Source organism: Elaeis guineensis, chromosome 8 (assembly GCF_000442705.2).
Source record: "Elaeis guineensis isolate ETL-2024a chromosome 8, EG11, whole genome shotgun sequence".
Classification (NCBI taxonomy): Eukaryota; Viridiplantae; Streptophyta; class Magnoliopsida; order Arecales; family Arecaceae; genus Elaeis; species Elaeis guineensis.
Window position 1 is genome coordinate 121,338,317 of NC_026000.2, and position 20,888 is coordinate 121,359,204.

General features: G+C 36.2%; 1 protein-coding gene across 8 annotated transcripts; it reads left to right on the forward strand.

Moving 5' to 3' along the window:
- The first annotated feature begins 8,071 nt into the window (after nucleotides 1-8,071).
- LOC105061398 (uncharacterized) lies at nucleotides 8,072-20,737 on the forward strand. 8 transcript variants are annotated; one of them, XM_073261857.1, is made up of 3 exons: nucleotides 8,072-9,108; nucleotides 9,233-9,327; nucleotides 20,295-20,737. In XM_073261857.1, the coding sequence occupies exon 1, from the start codon at nucleotides 8,179-8,181 to the stop codon at nucleotides 9,040-9,042; it is 864 nt and encodes a 287-aa protein (XP_073117958.1). In that variant the 5' UTR covers nucleotides 8,072-8,178; the 3' UTR covers nucleotides 9,043-9,108; nucleotides 9,233-9,327; nucleotides 20,295-20,737. The 8 variants fall into 8 exon arrangements, with proteins under 8 accessions (XP_073117958.1, XP_010943724.1, XP_073117957.1 ...); XM_010945422.4 differs by having other exon boundaries at nucleotides 8,072-9,104; nucleotides 20,295-20,692; XM_073261856.1 differs by lacking the exon at nucleotides 20,295-20,737 and adding an exon at nucleotides 19,458-20,187.
- Nucleotides 20,738-20,888: the final 151 nt, after the last annotated feature.

A 20,888-nucleotide genomic window follows, 5' to 3' on the forward strand; every position in this document is an offset into this window, starting at 1 on the left:
GTGACCAATTCCAGAGTATTCTGCTGTTGAGAATGTCTCTGATGGGATATAGGTATAAGTGTCCCTTAGACCTGAGATCGCCTCAGTGACTTGCAAGCAACTCACTGTGCTTTGGTACTGGACTAACTGAATTTCTAATTCAGGGACGGAAGGCTTCTGGGCACAGTCAAGTACTTGCGAAGTCAGAGTGATCGAGATGGGATTGACCACTCCAAGAGTTGGAGAAGAATGAGTCGCTGTATTTCAATTTAGCAAAGCCTTGGCCAGGATAATCCATCAGATGGATTTGATATTTTGAAATACAATGTGGACAACATAATCAGAGTTGACAGTTGAACTCTGGGGTGTCCTATGATCATTTTGGTCAAGGGGATGAATTATATAAAAATTATATCCGTATGGGTTCTAAGGATGTTGTTCTACACATTCGACCTATCCGGTCGTCGGGTACCATTGCTAGATGGTCACTTTGATTGGTACAGAAATTTATTCCTGTGCTACCGACTTAGGTTCGGACCTATGAGGTCACACACATTAAAGTTCATGATCCGATCGGATGGTTGATCAATGATTAAGAATCGTTCTAGGATTAAATGATCAATACGATTGACATTTAACCCAGTGCAAGTATTGTAGGAGGATCGATTAGCAATTCGATTGCTAATTGGCTTAATTTGATTAAGCCAATGGGCTGAGATTAAGTTTAATTAAATATGATTTAATTAGATTTGATTTGGACTTGATTGGATCAAGTCCAATTGGTTTATTGGATAAGCCAAGTGCAAGAAAAAACTTGTCCTAGTTCAACTAGGACTTGGGTCAATCTAATTTCTAATTTGATTAAAAAATTAAATCAGATTTAAATCTAATTTAATCTGATTAAATTAGGTTCTTAATTGGGTTAAGACCTATTTTAATTGGGTTAATCTAATTTTGGTTTGATTTGGTTTGAGAAACCAAATTAAAACAAATCATAAGATAGAATCCTAGTAAGATTAGGATTCCACCTTGCGCCACATAAGCCTTCCCCACGCCCTCTCTCTCATTCAACGTCAATCTCCTCTTATTTTGTATGACAAAAGCCGTCTCCCAGGTCTCTCCCACGTTCACAAAAGGTTTTCTCTCTTCTTTCTTACATGGAAGGTGGTTTGGATAAAATCAAAGAGGAATAAGTTTGGATTTCGAATTCTATGAGATAGAGTTTTAGAAATCCAAAACTCTTTCAATTTTGCACCGAATTTATCCAAATTTTTTTTAAAATTTTCATGGCCTTTAGGGTACATATTGTGCACCCTTTGCTGGTGATCCATACACGAAAATAAGGAGGAGGTGCTCAAGAGTTGGGCGCCCCTTATCTTGCCATGTTTGGATAAGCCTTGACTAGGTATTTGACCTAGACAAGGACTCTATCATATCTCTCTGTATAAAATTAGTTTCTTCATGAAATTTTCGGTGAAGACAAATTTTTGAGAGACCTTTGGGCCATCCAAAAATCAGAGAGAAAGACCTTTGGGTCGTGAAGATATAATAGACACAAGATAGGGTGTCTAGAGAGAAAAATGAGAAGAAGAAGAGGGTCTTCTTCTAGGGTTGTTTGTTTTCATCTCTTTCCTTCCTCCATCTTGAGTTTCCTGAGAGCATCTCAGATCTGAAACTCCTCCTCCTACTTTTCATCTTTGGAAGAGTCTAAATCAAGAAGAAAGAGGCACCTAATCAACCATCAAAGAAGAATCAGCGCAGTACTAGCATACTGTGCTGATTTTCTGAAGCAGGATTTCTGATCGAGATTCATGGGCTCGTGTGGATGACTCCTAGAGGCCGGACACGTATGCGGATTGCAACATCATTCTCAAGCCTGGATCAGCGAGGTTAGAACGTCTAACTTGCAAGGTAATAGATCTGATCTATTGTTTAATACATACATTAGATGTAGTATAGAAACATGTTGATATGATCAACATGTAGTTCATGCTGTATATATATATTTTAATTTCTGATTTAATGCTATGTAATAATCATGTAATAAAATTTTAGATCTAAGGATTCTCTGATTTTAGAAAATAAATTTTGATTTATTTTAGTCTTCTGCTGTATGATCTTGAAAAAGTTTCAAGATCTAACCCTGAAACTCTAGATCTGGTTCCATCACTTAATACAGTCTACCCTGGCAGGTACCAACAACAGATCAATCTAAGACAATGAATATGGTGGTGAAAAAAAAGAATACCCAGCTTCATAAAGGTAGGCATGATGCTTTACAAATCGGAAAAATAATGCACAGAAAACAACCAATTTTTTTTGAATTCTTCTTAATATATGAAGATGGCTTTTTAATTAATAGAAATAAGAAACTATAACTCATCAAAAAACTTAATCAAAAGATATTATTTTGATTCTTTGATCCTGTATAAGTATCCAAAATCTCTCTGATAGATAATCGATATGGGACTAAATATACATCCGTACGAATCCTCATAGAGTCTAAGAAAGAAGCAATTAGAAACTAATAAAATGAAAAATCTTATTATCTAAAAATTTATTATCATTGGTTATTTAATATTTCGTAAGTGTGGAACATAGTTTTGTTTCGATGCTTTAGTTAATGCATGTTTTGCTATTTCTAGCTCATGCATGATGAGAGTCAATTTGAGTGAATGATATGCATAGACAATAATTTTCTTAGGATCATAACAATGTGTTAAACAAGGAAGAAGAAATTAATGAAACGAAAAGTATTTCTAGCACGTCCTGAAATGAGTTCAAATTCTAATATATATATTTCTGGGTCCTTTCTGGTTCTTTCTGCCAGCTTGTTTGAAAGGTATGCATAACCATGGTGGTTGCTCTCGAAGCATCATCCAAGAAAAGCATCCTAACTTCATTTAGTTCATAGGAATCTTTATTATTATAATGTACCATATATTGAGGGAATTAGATGTTATAAGATTTCCAAGGTATGACCATGTGCAGCGAAGTCACACTGTTTCCTCTCCACTAAGATGCAATTCTAGGAAGTTTCTATTTTTAAAAAAATATTCTAGAAAATTTCTAAAGACTGAGAGGTGGGAACGCCAAGACTTAACTAAATCCCTGTTTATCATTCTAAACAAAATTCCCCATATATTTAACATATAAAGCTAGAATCCTAAGATATATTGATTAATAGACCAAAATTTTCAGATTAACTATCATTTTGGACATTCTGTTGAATCATTGCACTTTGAAATTATATTTAAAATTCAAAAAGAAAAATAAAGAAATCTTTGTTGACACATTAATTTCATATCTCTGTATCCAATATAAAGCAAATAGACAACTAGATAAAAAATATTGATTTTTCTTAATTTCTCCTCTTTTGATTTAAATTACACTCAATTTTTTGGACAGGCAAGTTCACAATGGGAAACGCCTCCTTTAAGGTTGTTACCACTCCATCAAATATTTGTAAGAACAGTCCCTTTATCATGATTTACCTTCTTAAAAACTACACATACTATGAACCAATTTTTCTTTTTTTTTTTTTTGCCAGTCTTTTCTATTGAGTGTGTAAAATCATAAAATTCCTTAATCCAAATATGAATCAACCCCCTTGAAACCCCTAATTTCATGTAAGGAAGAACAGGTAGCAAGGAAGAGGACAAATTAAAAACCTATATCTATAATAATACAACATGAATCCAAGAAATAAAATTAGTAAAAATTTAGATCTTCCATTAATTAACCTTGCCACAGTCGAGATGGAAGTTAGCCTTCTTCCCTGGCACGATGTGGATGCCCCACTTGCTCCTAGAGAAGGAAAATCTTTTCATCAATCCAAAAAAGAAGGAAAACAACACAAATCCGGAGGTTTCGAGTTCACTTACCTGAGGCAGAGGATGAATAGAAGTGCACAAGGAGAAGCTGGATGAGCTGGGATTGTGGGGGATGTATGGACTAGCAGGATGGGAGTGGACGAGTTTGCTTGAGAGAGAGAAGAGAGATGACAGAGAGGATGAGAAGGGGGGTCATCAGAAAGATGAGATCTGAGGAGAGGTAGAATCGGAGGGGCAATAGTTGGATCAGGGCTACCGATTTTGGGGGTGAAATAAAGAGTTATATGGCTCCCAACAATGCTAATTTGCATCACCCACTAATGATGCAAAAAAGTGCCATCATTGTGCCTAGATCCCTGTTGCTCACATATATAGCATAGCGAAAAAAAGCCGAAAATTTTCCGACATAATTACATATTCTTATCGTTTGATGCTTCTTAGAAGCATTTCGACAAATATATACACTCTTTTGACACAGCCGATACTTTCCCCTTTTTGCAAGATTCAGTCGCTCAATATCCTTTTTGCTGCAGTGGTCATCCCGATATGCACTTGTGAATGTCTCCTTAGGGCCTATCTGTATTTAGTACTCGGCTGACACTTGTGGTCCGATCTGTAGCTCTACCTTGGTTCTTGATGCATACTTTGGGACTCCCGTTGTACTCTAGAACTTAGTCCATACTTTGAGACTCGATCTGCATCTCTACAGAGCTGGCCATGCCTTGGTACTTGGCTTGTACGTACCTTGGCATTTAATCTATATCATAAACCTCAGCTTAAGATTTTTAAACCCTTTTATTGTTCAGTCCATGGAAATTGTTCTTTCTGAAGATCCACCAGCAAACCTTCCATAGCCTATCTCCACTTAGTTTAGGTTTGCAATTATCAAGCTGAGTTTAGTTTAAACACCAAGCAAGCAAAACATTTATCCTTTATTTGTTTCCTCTATAAGTTCTTTACTTCAGTTATTGTCATAGCCCTTTTTCCTTTCTGTTATCTTTTATCCGATTTCACTACACAATGAAATCTAGGTGGACTGACGTGCTCCTTTTCTTCTTAGAATTAAAAATCTCCATGAGAAAGGTATGCATGTAACCTTCACCTTGTAATCTCGATTAGTTGGATGCTCATCCTATTTCTTCATGGTAGTTTTGTGAGAGTTGTATGTTATTTAGTATTTTTCTACAATAGTATTTACTTGTTAAGGGTGCAAGTAAAATTAATAATTAATTCTCTTTTTTCCTCTTAAATTAATAACTAATTCTTTTTTTTTCCCCCTCTTTTAAGGATTAGAAGGATGCCTGCCCCTCAAGCCTGATTTATTCCCTTTTTTTTTTTTAGTGTAGTAGTTACACCTATCATCATTTTCATGAAAAAGAACTTATAGAAATGCACATGATTGCTAAAACATATAAATGAATAAATATGTGCAGAGAATATGACTCTATCTCTCTAGACACAATGTTTGATGGAATACAAAATAGGAAATCTTACTTATCAAGCAAAAGTGATTTATTAGTTTACACAACCTAGGGCTAGAATTTGAAAAGTAAAGATGACTTGATAAAGGTTAGATCATGCAGCAATTGCTTTAAATAAGAGCATAGACTATAACATATGTATGTCAACAAATTTAAAAGCAAAATAGGTCTTAGGAGTTTATATTAATTCACTTATTAATAGAAGTGTGTGTCCTTTTAAAAAGAGCTATGATAGACAATGGCAACACTTATCCTCAAATGTTTAGGTGACTATTGTTTGTTATTTTGTATATTAAAAACATGTTTTGCTTTCATATATTTGGCACTTCCTCTATTTATATGAGGTCATGAATTTAGGTTAGTCCTTTACATTATTATATTATTTGCATGCCTAGTGAACATACTTTAATTAGAAGGAATATTTGATGGAGGGTAGGAATGGGCTTATCGATTATAAAGGCTTATTTTTTCACTCCAAGTGTAGTATGTGAACTCTATCACTTTTGTAATAATAAGAAATACAACAAAGCAGAGTCTTTAGAATCTATCTAAATGCACTATACTCTTTACCCCTTGCATTATATAATTGAGATATATTCATATTAAATTAAGATAATAACTTAATTGGTTGACCTCAAGTATAATTGATAGCCAGTTACAGCACAAGATGCATATATCGACCTAAGTATTTGACCTTCTTTTTTTTTAAAAAAAAAAAATTACTTCTAATGCTCGTGGAACAGCTATTATAGTAAAGTTCTTCGTTCTCTTCCCCCGCTCCCCTCCCCCACCAAAAAAGAAAAGAAAGAAAAGGAAGAAAAAATATTTTTATGATTTAAGATAGGAGTGGTAATTTATGACCTAATTCATCAATTCAACCTGTTTTAAGTATGTTCTTGATTAGCATAAATATATTTGGATCATAAAATGATCAACCTATCTAAACCTGTTCATTGCATAGGTCGAGTTCAATTTTGGACTTATGACCTATTTAATATGCTTTGACTTATTTAATAATTGGTTCGATTCATAATTCAAACTATTTAACATATTTAAGATCTAGTTAACCTATTTCATACTTATTTAATCTAATCTGCATCACCTATTTAATATGTTTAAACCATTTAACCCATTAAAAAATCATTTAATCTATTTAATCTATTTAAGTTATTTAATCTATTAAACATTCACTTAATCTGTTTAATCTAATTCAATCCATTTAATAAATAGGTTATATATGTTGGATTAAGTTATGTGCTTAAGAAAAAGATTAAGTTTGGATTTAGATTTTTGATCTATTTAATAAATTGTTCGATTCAGGTTGATAAAGTTTTGACCTAACATGCATCCAACCCAACCCAATTGCCATCTTAATTTAAGATCTAACATGCCTTCATGCTCTAATTTCATTATAAAAATACACAATTTTTCTCATAGTTTAAATTAGTTAGAACTTAGTAAACGTTACATCTTTTAAGATATGAAATATATGATCCAAGCTTAGCCGTACATAAAGACAAATTAGTCAGAAATATGACATTTAGGGTATTGAATATTAATAGGATAGTATTTGTCTAGTTTTGTTTTTTTATTTGAATCTAGACAGATATAAACACATATTTTAGCATCCAACCAATATTTTTTAATCTATATTTATATTTGTTAAAAAAGTGGATACAACTATGAACACATAAATACTTGAACCTATTTTCAACCTTATCTTGTTTAAAAATTCTAGAGGAAAATATTTAAAAGACATTTTGGTGCACAAAATTTTTACTATTACAGAATCTCAAAAGGGTTAGATGTATACAATCTCATCCCATAATTAAGAAAAAAGAGGTTACTTCTATGTTTTGTGCCCATGACATTCAAGAAATAATGAAGCAATCTTAGCATTATACTAAAGTCCACCCTTATCAATTCAAAAGAAAAATATATGACAATATGAATATGTTGCAGACGGTAATATTTTTAATTTGACCAATTGCATTTTAACAGCCACCCTTTTAAAGTGTTGATTCCAGAAAAAAATCAAAATGTATAATTTATTAGAATCATTTAGATCCACTATACAAATCATATGATTAAGTAGAATAATTGTTCTTTCTATTTTTTGCTCTATTATTTATCTTATATCTTGAGTTAATAAAATATAAAGTGGAACAATATTTTGTTCACAAAATTTAACTAATCTGTACCTATATCTATATTTTCATCATCCAATTTTTAATCTCTTCATTTAAAGTAAATATAAATCTAAAAGTTTAATATCTGAATAATACTTCTGTCTGTATTAGTACGTGTATTTGTGAAATAAAAGTGAAAACAGATGTGCAAACAGTAAATATGTTATCACGTCAGATCCTATCCCATCAATTAGACTGCTATCTTACTCAAACCCACTACAGGGATTGACTTCCTTTTCATTCACAGTCAACCGAGTCAACTCATGTCGGAAAAAACGGTGGCCCCCGTCGTTTACATGTAGCGTCGGTTCGCTGTAAGAGTAGTTACAACATCTTTCTCCAACTGTCTTGGATGCACGAAAGCTGTCTAATCGAAACTTTCTCAACGGAGACGACTTCGAGGCATTAAAGCCGTTACTGTGTTTCTTACCCCCCCCCCAAAAAAAAAAAAAAAAAAAAACCGTTACCGTGTTTTTCTGAACTCCACTCACGACCGTCAGATTAACACTTGTCGCGCATCTAAGCATGTCAGAAAAAATCATTCCGCCTGGCCTTGCATCCGTGGCCGAGCAAAATCCCTGCCTCGCGTCCACGGAAGGATCCCGAGAGCGCCACTCTCTTCCTTCGCTCCTGCCACTCGCTTGCCGACTCGGAAACCCCACTCTGTTTCTCTCTCTCTCGATTCGTTCGGCTCCAATGGCGGATCCCCACCCGCCGGAGGTTCCGGCGAACGGCGGCGGCCCGGCGGAAACTCTTGTCCCCTGCCTGGGCTCCAAGCGGCAGCGCCGCCCCAGCGTCCGCCTCGGCGAGATCGGTGACCAGCCCGCTGCCATCCCCTATGAGCCATACATCCGCCGCACCAAACACTGGAAGCTTCCCTCCGACCACGCCAAGCCCCGGGCCTACCTCTCCAGGGATCCCTTCAAGCACTCCTCCAAGACCCGCCCCCTCACCACCCTGGCCCCCGAAGGCGACGCCCTCGACGGCCCCCCTACCTCCGACGACCACGTCCTCCTCCCCGTCGACGAGAACCTCGACTTCCACGGCGCCGGGATCCGGCGGGGGAGCCGGGACGGGAAGGCGTGGCGGGGCGGCGGAGTCAGGCGGGCGAGGTCGAGCTGGATCCCGAAGGTCGACGAGGGCAACGAAGGCCCCGACTTGAAATCGAGCAGCGGGGAGGACGCTGGCGATGAGGGCTATAGGGATAATTTGGAGAGTCCGTCGGATAGGAATGATAGGCGGGCCGCAGCGAGGGTTAGGGTTTCGGAGAGCAGGGATGGTGGTCCTTGGGCTGAGGGGGATTTGCCATCGGAGACGGACAATAGGGATTGGAACAACCGGAACGGGTGGTGGCGCTCGGTCGGGGACGGTGGCGTCCGATCCTGGCTCAATGGGTTGGGGCTGGGCCGGTACGCTCCGGTGTTTGAGATCCATGAAGTGGATGATGACGTTCTGCCATTGCTGACGCTGGAGGATCTGAAGGACATGGGGATTAATGCGGTCGGGTCAAGGAGGAAGATGTACTGTGCTATCCAGAAGCTCAGGAAGAACGTCATGTGATCGGTTCGCTTGCATGGACGGCTTTGTTCAGGGAAAAAGGATATTTTCGGATGCCTGAAATGGTTGGTTGGTGATCTCTATCTTCCATGGATCAACTTACAAAGTTTCTTAGAATCTAATTACTTGTTTCTAGTCATAACACCTTAAATTCATGTATATTTTGATGCTGCTTTGTGGTCATAAATGTTAGGCCTCAGCTTCTCGCAACTTTTGATGAAGGAGCACCATGGAAATGATTTGAGTATGGCAAGTTCAAATACAATATAGGATTATAAAAAGAAGAAGGTGAAAAGTTTATCATATCATTGTTATTTATGGCAATGTTTTCTCTGCCAGTTGCAAGTAGAATATGTCAGAAGAGTTCCAATGCAATTAACTTTATGTATGTGCACCTTATTTATGCATTGTAGCTTCAAAGTCAAATTTTTTAGGAACATATTGCACTATGAAGCTGCCTTCAGTTACAAAACTGGAATTCATATATACCTTGTATACTTTTCTGAAAAGCATGAAGTGTACCGTTGAAGCTTATTTTGTTTCTTTGGCCTAATATAATTACTGATTCATGTAACTGATATTAGCTTCCATGAAACTTTGGTGATTGATCTTGCTCATAGTCATAGTCTATCTTAAAGTTTGAGTGACATTGTACAAGAGGATGCTTTGAAAATTTGGTTCATGCATAGTGGCTACTACAGCAGCAGGTCAGCCTAACATATTCACTAATTGGAAACTCTCCTGGAGAGGCGAGGATTATGGGTTATGATGTTTTGTGTAATGCTACTTGGACTTCTGTGTTTTGACCCAGGGGGTTGCTATAATATGCACCTGACTCAAGCACATAAACAAACCAGTTAATCTACTGAGAATAGTATATTGAGAGAAAAAGGTTGATGCTATAACAGTTTATACCATGCAAATTAGGCTTGCAAGTATGAATGTACAACCACTTTCCTTTACAAAATCTTTCAGAAGCGTAAAGTTACTGCTTTTGGATTCAAGGAAACAAAATGATGATGGGAAGAAGAGAAGAGAAAGTAGGCTGTGGCATTGGAAAAAGGAAAAGATCCATGAAGAAGATCTTTAGGGATGGTGCCTATACATAAATAGCACCCACATGTGTAAGGGAAGGGGAAAAAAACTGCAGAAAGGATTTGGATGTTAGGGATAGTCAAGTCATAGGGGTTTCTAGAAGTGCTAGGTTGAAACTTTTGTTCTTATTTTCCACTTATATTAATTGCTGACTCACAACTCACAACCACCCTTGTTTTCTCTTTTAATAAGTGAAAGGCCTACTTTCAGAAGGCAAGCCCTTGCTACATATAATAGTGATAATATTGATGTTGTTCTTTTAGATCATGAAGGGAATTAAGGAAGACATTCAATAAACTAAATCTTTAAGAAACTAGTGGACATGACATGGAATGTATCTGGTGCAACTTTAAAAGATTTTGATGGTGTCAACGATTTAGTCATAATTGAAGGATAAGATATTTACTAAAGATGCTATTTCAATATTATAATACAAAAAATGGAAGGATTGGTCAATTTGGCAAGGATGTCTCGGATTACACTAAAGTATGATAAACAAAGTGAATTTGAATCTTTGAAGTGATTGTCTTTGATTACCATTAAGGCCGAAAGGAAAAATTCATGATCTTATTGTGTGTCTGAAATTATCGTATGGATGAGAATGTCGGGTAGTCAAGAGGATAAAGTGGGAAAATATAATGTAAGGTAATGTATACATCATGTATACGTTTGCAATGTTGTTTATAGAGAACTTTGACAAGGATGTTTCTTGACTTTAAGTTGAAGGTTGCAAAAGAGGGTGGGTAGCATGGGAGATATCAAGGACATCTCAGATGGAAGTAATGGGAGAACCTTTGCAGGTGCTAACCCTATCTGCGAGCTTGGCTTCCTTGAGTGTATTTTTGTACATTTGCTTTCACAAGCAACTATTTTTCTTCATATGCTGAAGATACTGCAGACTGTGAATAGTTAATAGCAAACATGAGTTTGTAAGTTCTGTTGTAACCATGTAGATGTTATACATTTGTTAATGTAGGATCGCTTAAATTGACCTAAGACAATTAATCTATCACATGGATCTGAAATTAATTTCAGATCTGAGAAATGAGGAAAATTTGGTTAAAAATCTGGTTGTTCATCGATCTCTGCAGCCTAGGTCGAATCCACAAAGAATGTGGTGTATGCTACAGCTTAATCCTTATTAGGGATGGAATCAGGCCAGGCTGGATTGGGTTTCTATGCAGCCCTAGCATGGCCTGAAAAACTTTTGGGCTTCTGGCTAGGCCAAGGTCAGAAATCTTTTTTCAAATTCTCGATCGAGCCTGACTCAAGCTTAGGTCAAAGGTTGATTGAACGAGCTCGGAGAGTGGAGAGAGATCAGATGGGGGAGAGAGAGAGATCAGAATGGATAGAGGAGAAAGAAAAGATGGTAGAGGGGGGAGAGAGGGGAAAGAGTTTAGGAAGGAGAGTGCAGAGAGGGGTGAGAGAGCGAAAAGGGGAGAGAGATTGTGTGGGAGAGAAAGGAGAGTGCAAAGAGATTGGACGAGAGAGATATTAGAGAGAGCGAAGAGGGGAGAGATCGAGTGAGAGAGAGGGGAGGGAGTTTGGGAGGGAGAGAGGAGGGAGGAGAGAGAGTAAGAGAGGATAGAGAGAGATCGAGTAGGAGAAAGAGGAGAAGGGAGAGATTGGGAGGAGAGAGTGCAGAGGACAAGATCAGGTGAGAGAGAGGAGAGAGTGGAGAGAGAGATCGAGGGGGAGAGAGAATTCTTGAGGATGGTAGAGAAGAGGAAGTGAGGAATATGGATGGAGACATGAGAGGAAGGAGGGAGGGCTTTTCTTAGCATGGGAAGTTGGGGCATGGGACATGAGGGGAGGGTGTGAGAGAAAGCAGTTTGTGGGTCCGTCCTTGACCTTGGTTCTGGCTCTAGTTGGGCCAAGCATTAACTTGATCTCGCTTTGAAATCTTTCGGGCCAAGCAAGCTTGAGCTAGATAACCTCGAGCTTGGCCTATAGACTACGTGGAGTTGGCCTGGCCCAAGCCCATTTTTAGTGCTAATGATTATACAAAATTCTCAAAATAAAGAGAAACGATAAGAAAAATGAATTTTGATTTTTTCTATAAATTAATCATCAAAATTGTTGTACTAAGATACTTTTTAGACCCTGAGACTCCTCTCAAACTTGGACTTTAAGCAATCAAAGGACTCTTTCCTTGTTTTTGCTAAAAGGAAAAGGAAAAGACAAAATAAGGCTTATCTTAAATTCACTATCAAATAAGAAAATAGTAGGGATCATCCAGTTAGAGATCTATCTCTTTGGCCGGCCTTGAGAAATGGTACCAAGATTCACCAGAACCTGTAGAACTGAAGTTGGAAAATGGTTTGCAGACATCGCTTAAGCAAAGTCTGCAGCCCATTTGCTAATTTCATTTTTTTTTTTTTTTTGCAGACTTAGAACTAAAGTTGGCAAATGGTTTGCATATAATGTTAATTAAATTAGATCGAGAAAATCCTAGTTTGGTGAGAATGTCATAAATAAAGATGAAATCTTGAAATAATGTGTAGAACATAATGAGGAGCTATGGGGTTAAAGTTGATAGTGAAGAGAATGATTCCATCCTCAATTTCTTCCTATCTTATTGGAAAATAGAAATTGGAATCTAATCAGAATTCTCGATACATGGGAGACTTAGGGGTGTTATTGTCATTTTCTATTACAATAAATATTAGAGCTTACTTTTCTACCCCAAACTCTTATTGGAAAATGTGGTTGTTGATTAAGGATGACTTTATGGCATTTTTGTTCTCATCTTTATGCAGACCCAAGCAAGGTTCGCCATCTAGGTAGTGGACCTCGTATTGGTACAATTCTATTGCAATGTTGGTATGTGGTATGGTATGGTAAAGTTTAACGTATCAAGTGTCAATATGGTACGGTATGATGTATCGGTTTGATATCTGTACGGTATATTATGGTATATTATGGTACTGATCAGCAAGGCAAACTTTGTCTCAAAGATTGAACCAAATTTTTGTGGTCTTCTAGAAAAGCTAAAGTGGAAGGTCTTTTGATTACTTGCTTATTACCTACCTAATTGCAACTATAAGATCATTGCAAAGGTCTTTGCTAATTAGCATATCAATATCTTTCCTAAATTAAAATCCCCATCTAAATTTGTATTTATTTTAAGTAGGCAACATGTAGAAATATCTTTGTGGTTCAAGACTTAGTACAATTGCTTTAGGAGACTGTTCGATATATTATGGTATTTTTTGGTAAAATCTACTATGGTATTTAATATTTGACTTGTTGCATTTGATAATATGAATAGGCCATCATAACAAATATTGATCAATTAAAGAATGGTTTCGAGAAGCTAGTGAACATATAAGGACATCATTTTTCATGTCACATATGCTGTAATTGGAAAAGGGAATCCACTATAATTGTTTCTTTTCTGTATGCTAGCTTTTTAGTGAAGCTTTATCTTAAAAGCTGCTTTGAGTTTCTATTCTAAGATTCCTATGGAAAGAAGGTGATTAATTTGTTGGCACACACATGGCTTTATTTTGTTTGCTAATGCTTTTATTTATAATAAAAACATTCTTTGGCTAGTCAACCAAGTTGAATCCTTATCTCTGTCTTGGATGGTAGGCAAATTAAATTCATAATGATCTCTTCCTCTGTAGGACTTAAGGACTTGCAATGAGAAACTAAATGACTAGGAGTATCATGTTGAATTTGGCATGTTGTACAAATTAGGTGTTTGGTTAATCCTATGAAAAGGTATTATGGTTCCATCTATAAATTTTCAAAGCGATAGCTCCTTCAAATGGTAGCTAGAGATTTTCAGTATTTTCTTTTGGTTTGTCTAAGTTGGTGATGTGAGCTTTTGAATCCATCCCTACGAAGATTTTTGTAAATTGCTTTAGCAATCCATGATGCCTCTGATCTCTAAACCAAATATAGGAGCCATTTCCCTTTTTTGGTGATGGGAAGGATTTAGTGAGTTAGAAAAATCTTTTGGAGTTGACACCTAAAGGTTCGCCGTACCGGTACTGGACCCCATACTGGTGAAATTCTGTTTAATGTCAGTACGCGGTTCAATACGGTACGGTAATGTTGGTACACTTCGGTATAGCGTACTGGTATGAGATCGGTACGGTACAATACGGACGGTACGGGATGGTACGGCATTCCATGCCTAATAACTATATATATGATAATGTTTCCTAATTTTGGATTGGCTCAAAATACATGTATGGTCTTAGAACTCTTTTGACACAATTTGACTCAAAATTACTTTTAATCAACATAAAACTCAGCGCTTTAATTCTTCACAATCTAATAAATATTACTTTTAATCACTTGAACTATTAAATAACCTAAAGACTTTGAGGACGCTTTTTTATTTATCATAAAGATAATCGTAAACATAAAATAAAATTTGAAAGCAAACTATTTGTCTTCTCAAGTCATTTTATTCTATTATCTGAAGCTTGTCCTTAGATTTCCTAACAATTTATAGATTTATACTAATTTTTTGTTAAGTTGACATGATCTGGTTAAGTTTCAACCTGATCTTTTATTGTGAATAGTGGTGAAAGGTGACCTGTTATCAAAGGTGTGCCCAAGATGCAAGGCTGACCTTGGTGCAACCATAATTCCTCTTCTACCTCAAAGTGAGGTGGATGCATCGAAGCACCTACAAAGCGTGCCTTATGTGCATCCTGTATGAGGCAAAAGGCTCACGTTTATGATTGTGTATTGTGTATATATGTAAAGGTTGGTTTTAACTGTGGTATTGTATGTTCTATTCTTTAATGACTATTTATGATAAGGTTTGCCTTATCAGACTGAACAGGATGTACTGTATTGGTTTAATATCGAAATACGATATGAGGGGCATACCGACACTCGGTATGCCGAACTGGTCGTGTACTAAATATGTTGGCATCGGTACATGGCCCGGCACTGAGATGGCGAATCTTGAAATTTTGTGGATATGTTATATATTTGTGTACATGCATTTGTTAATTGTTTGTCGGTGTAGCTGGAGTTATTTGTTGTGCTTAAGGTTCGTTGAGGTTGTACTGGCCGACAATTGGTTCGGTGTGGTATGGGTCCATACCATTGCAGTTCTAGGGTATATTGAAATGAAGAGAGAGAGAGGGAGAGAAAGAGAAGGAGAGGGGGGGGGAGAGATAGAGGAAGGGAGGGGGAGAGAGAGGGAGACAAAATCTCAAAGAAGCAGCATGCCTGAGGGGGCTCCTTGTGGAGAGGGTGGCGTGGTTCAAGGATTGCCACAGATGTATGGGAAGTAGGCTCTGGTGCTTCATGGTGAGGGGCTTTCCAATGATGGGAGTGACCAAGGGGGACAATTCAAGTTGGGTGGCATTGGGTTTGACGTTTTATTTGGGGATTCATGAGGTTGGTGCTTACAAGGGTTTTGAAAATGGAATCCTTGCATTCCTCTGGTGTGAGAGGGCTGTCATCAAGAGATCGAGAGGCAATGCATTAGTAAAGGGCGGAGATCTTCTATTAAGAGTAAGAAATGAGACCGTGGGGAGGGGGAGAGGGAGGATTGGGGTTTTATTAAGAGTGAATTCGAACCACTAGAATTATTTTGGTTCTTGATCAGTTAAATGAGGGATGGTTCGACCAACTTTGGTTGTGTTTGTATATGGATTTACGTTGTCTTTGAATTGTGTTATTTTTTATTATCATATGTCTTTGACATCATGAATTCATTATATGTTTACGTATGTGTATGTGTATATACATATGCATACAATACGTAAATATAGACATATATGTGCATACGCATATAGACATATATTATATCTACATTCATAAATAGAACATACATAAATACACAAACATATAAACATACATACAGGCATAACATATGTACAAATGTATGTATGTACACATATTTGTATGAATACGTATTATGAATTCATGATGTTGAATATATTTGAAATTAAACAATAGAGTCTTTGTGCACCGCATTCGGTGCAATAAATTTGACGTGGAGTGCACCACTCAATTATCTTAAAGCACGTAGCATACTAAATGATGGGACATACATTTAATGCCACCCAGCTTTTTCTTCCTCCAATTTTCAGTGACCAAAATTTCTTTTCCTTTATATAACAAAAAATAAATAGTATTATTATTTTTTAATATCTTGTATGATTTTTCGTGAATATATATGACATTTTGAACTATATATATGACTTTCTGTATATTTATGACATCTTGAATAATATATATGATTTTTTGATGATTTGTATGACTTTCTATGAATTTATATGACATTCCGAACAATATATATGATATTTTATGAATATGTATGACTTCCTGTGAGTATTTATGACATTCTGAATAATATATATGGCTTTTTGTGAATATATATAACGTCCTGAACAATATATATGGCTTCATAATGTCTTATATGACTTTCTATGAATATATGTGACATTCAAAACAATATATATAACTTTCTATGAAGATATATGACATCCTGAACAATATATATAGCTTTCTAATGTCATATAAGGTGTTAGGAAGCTGTATATGTTGTTCATGATGTCATATATATTCATAAGAAGTCATATATATTGTTCGGGATATCATATATATTTATAGGAAGTCATATAAGACATTAGAAAGCCATATAAGGCATTAGAAAGTCATATATATTGTTCAGGACGTCATATATATTCACAGAAAGTTATATATATATTGTTTGGGATGTCATATATACTCATAAAAAGTCATATAAGGTGTTAGAAAGCCATATATATTGTTCAGGATGTCATATATATTCACAGGATGTCATATATATTGTGTAGGATGTCATATATACTCATAAAAAGTCATATAAGGTGTTAGAAAGTCATATATATTATTTAGGATGTCATATATATTCATAAGAAGTCATACAAGGCATCAAGAAGTCATATATATTATTCAGAATGTCATAAATATACAGGAAGTTATATATATGGTTCAGGATGTCATATATATTCACGAAAAGTCAAACCATATATTAGAAAGTAATAATACTATTCTTTCTTTGTTGTATAGAGGAAATGGTATTTTCATCACTGACATTAGGGAAAGGAAAAAGCTAAGCGGCATTTAATGTCCATCCTTTTTAAATATGCTGTGCCCCAATATTATTAGGCGGTGCGCTACTATTGCATCGCCCCTGGTGCACAAAGAATTACTCTAAACAATAACATGAACAAACACAATGCATGCATGATCCCATGATTCTCAGTTGTTACCATAATATGATTGATCATCAGTTTGAGGGGTTTCATTAACTAGATATTTGATGGGATGATAAAAAAGGATAATGGAATTTGAACTTGACCATCTTCATTGGCTCCATGTCAATAGTCAGGTCTGTCGATTGGATCTTCCATGACTAGACAAAATCGATTGTCTGCTGAATACCCGTTGATCCTCAATTGTTGGATCATCAGAAGCTGATTTTGTCTTTGAATCATTTCTACTGAATCAGAAGCAACTGAATCATCAAGCTTCAACTTCTTAATATTCACTCCCTATTAAATTCCTATAATATTTTCTTTTTTTTTTCCCCTCTCATATAACCATCCAATAATAACGATTATGTGTTAGCGAGACACTGTACAGCTCCATGCACAGGCATAGCAGAAGGTTAGGGTGCTACACATGTCAATATTAGCTCATGGGGGCATATTGTTACCAGTGCATTGCCAGCACAATATGGTATGGCCGGTATGGATTGGCATGCATTGTTGCTTAAATCCTAGATTGTGTATATCATCCATTATCTTATTAATATTATCTAACAATGGCATTCTTTTTTTGTCATATTTAAGCTTATCACATTACATCACATGTTATTATTGTGATCTAACTTAAGCATTGCTTTTGAGCTGTTGAAGTTAATATGGCATTAGATCGCTTTGCTATATTGAACACTATTGTATGGAAAATGCCATCAGTTTTTAAGAGAGAAGAGTGATCAAAAGGGAAAGAATGTGATGAGAAGAGACATGGGTTCTTTTGTAAAAGAAGAAATTTTATTATCTCATAAATGAAAGAGAAGTCCTTTCTTAAATGATCACAATTCCCCCCCACAACCCCCTCCTCCCACCAAAAAAAAAAAAAAAAGGAAAAATCTTAAGAACCTTGATTCCCCAATTCTTGAATGGAAATTAACCATATTCAATTTCTTTATGAAATAAACCCTTATAGTTAAAGGTCTCGGTAGAATTCATGATAATCTTGAATTACCATGATCTTTTCAGTTATGGCTTTTTCCTTATCATCTTTTCCCCAGTCTCTCCCTCTATTATGTTATCTCAATCTCTACAAAAGGAGAAAGAGGAGTATTGGGTTTTAGAAGAATAGGTGCTTAAAGATGAGCAAGAGGCCATGCCTTATTAAATGACAGGTATAACTGGTGTCTTTCCTAGGGAAAGTAGTGGGGGATATAAAGGAGAGACAACATTGTGGCTGTTCATAGAAAAATATTGTGGACCTGATGTCTTTTTAGAGTGAAAGAGTTTACCATTAAACATACTCCTTTCTAAAGGTATCTTGTATGCCAAGCACTGGATCTACCCCTCAACTTCTTAACTTCTTTCCTTTAAAAGGATGTATTTGGAAAAGCAATTATTTGTGAGGCTCAGTGATTTATGTCTGTATATTTTCCATTAAGTAATGATGACTTCTCTGTGTCCTTGCTCTCGATTTTGTAGCACAACATAGTTAGCACTATATGAAAATTAAGGTACTTGATATCAGCACTTGGACTTGATGGCTCAGATTATAAGATATTATAGATCATCTTTAGTTGATTTAGTGATAATGATCAGAAGTTAAGAAAAGCTGGTCTTTATGGTCTATTTCAAAATACAAAATTTAATAATAGTAGGTCATCTTTTTACTCTAAAGTATGTTGAAAAAATAGCGCCCATATAAACTTGTGAACCAAATTTTTGCATGTTCGCATGATAGTTAACCAATGCACACAATAGATTACGGAAGAAAAATGTTCTTTCTCGTTCAATTCAAAATTTTTTATAGTTGATTACTATTTTATTGGTCTTCCCCTTAAGGCCAAGCTTTGGTACTGCCCTTGTTTAGATAAAACACAAATAAAACTAATTTTTCTGTACGTTCATGACATCTTAGAAGGGAGGTTTGAATTATGATGTGCTTCTGGAAGATGATCTTTATCTCTTTATGTGGTGGGGTTAAGTCCTTGTAGAAATGTGATTTCATGGGTTTTTGGTGTTTATTCTTTTGTTTCATGTTATGGTCCCTCCTTTTCCTGGTACTTGATTGGAATGATCAACTTGTGTACTTGCCTTTTGCAGAAAGTAGGGTCATCAATCTTTGAGTTCGTTAAGCACAGTAGCAAGGCTGTTGTGCCCTCCAGCACTGAATATGAATCTCTTGGGTGTACCTAAATTGAGAGCCAAAAAGTTTTGCTATCCAAGCGGTGATATTGTGACAGTGTTTTCGTTTTCTCAGGAGAGGATAGAAGTAGGTAAAGTAGTTACCATGTTTTGAGCAGTGGATAAAGAGGCGAAGTGCTTATAGGAGCTCTTTGATGGCTGCATGTCCTTGAGATTTTTAAGGAAAAAAAATGTAGGATGAAAGAAAAGCCATGGCATTGCAATGATCAGAATGTTGGCGACAACCAGTTAGCATGGTGAATGGCAGCTTATCCAAAGATGAAAGTTATATTAGGAATGCATCTTTTGGATTGTGTTCAAATTTTTAACCTGGAGCAAGCTTTAGAGCATAAGAAGTGGGAAAATTTCGAGTGTAATATTAGGAGTCTTTACTGCAAAAAAACTGCAGATTTGTCAAGAAATTAGAATCTGGCATATTATGGTTGGCTTCAACAGCAATGTGTATTTGAAAACTCTGAAGGGTTTTGCAAGTTTTAGATTTGCAGTTTCTAAATTATTGTGGCGATGTTGTTATTTCCAACAAAGGCACTTTGTTTTTCTTTTTGTATTCATGGATAAATCTTCACCCCTATGTTCATCTGGTAATTCATGTCATGACCTAACGGTCGCTGTGATGATTTCTTGCTCATTCTCTTCTTGTGATGTGGTGTCCATTCTTCTTGATTCTTTGTTAATGATGTCCTGAAAATAGATAGAAGTTCTGGACCTATAAGTTGACTCTGAATTTCATTGTAGATGACGTTCTCAAGAATCGCCTTAGTGGAGGAAGTTCTTATACCGCATGGACAAGCTTCTAGCTCTACTGTATTCTTTGCTGCTGTTGCTTGGTCTGCAGCATATGTCCTGTTATATAAGATTTGGATGGCTGGACGGTATCTTTTGTCAGTCTAGCTCTGTTGATTTATTGCTGCTGCTGCTGGTTGTGCATCAGCATCTGCTTGTTATATTGTGTGTGAATGGTTTCTTTTTTTCAGCCTATGAAGGCAGTGTTGGCAACTGAACATATTAAGATAGCAGTTCAAAGGCTTGTTATCATTACTCTGCACTTCACATTATTTCCATTTTGTCCTTCCAAACATATATTTGTGTGTTTAAAGCCTTTCTTTTCATGCTTTGTTCTTCATGACCTTCCTCTGGGCCTTTCTGTTGCATAGAGTTTTCTTAGAAGTAGCGAAGGCCTCCTTCCAGAATTAGTAGTACGTGATTTTTATCAATTGGGACTGGGGCATACCAGGATATGAATTATGACCTCTTGTTACAGGTGCAGTAATGTCTCTTTCATGATTATATTTTCTTCCTATGCCACCACGGTTAAACAATTTGTGATAC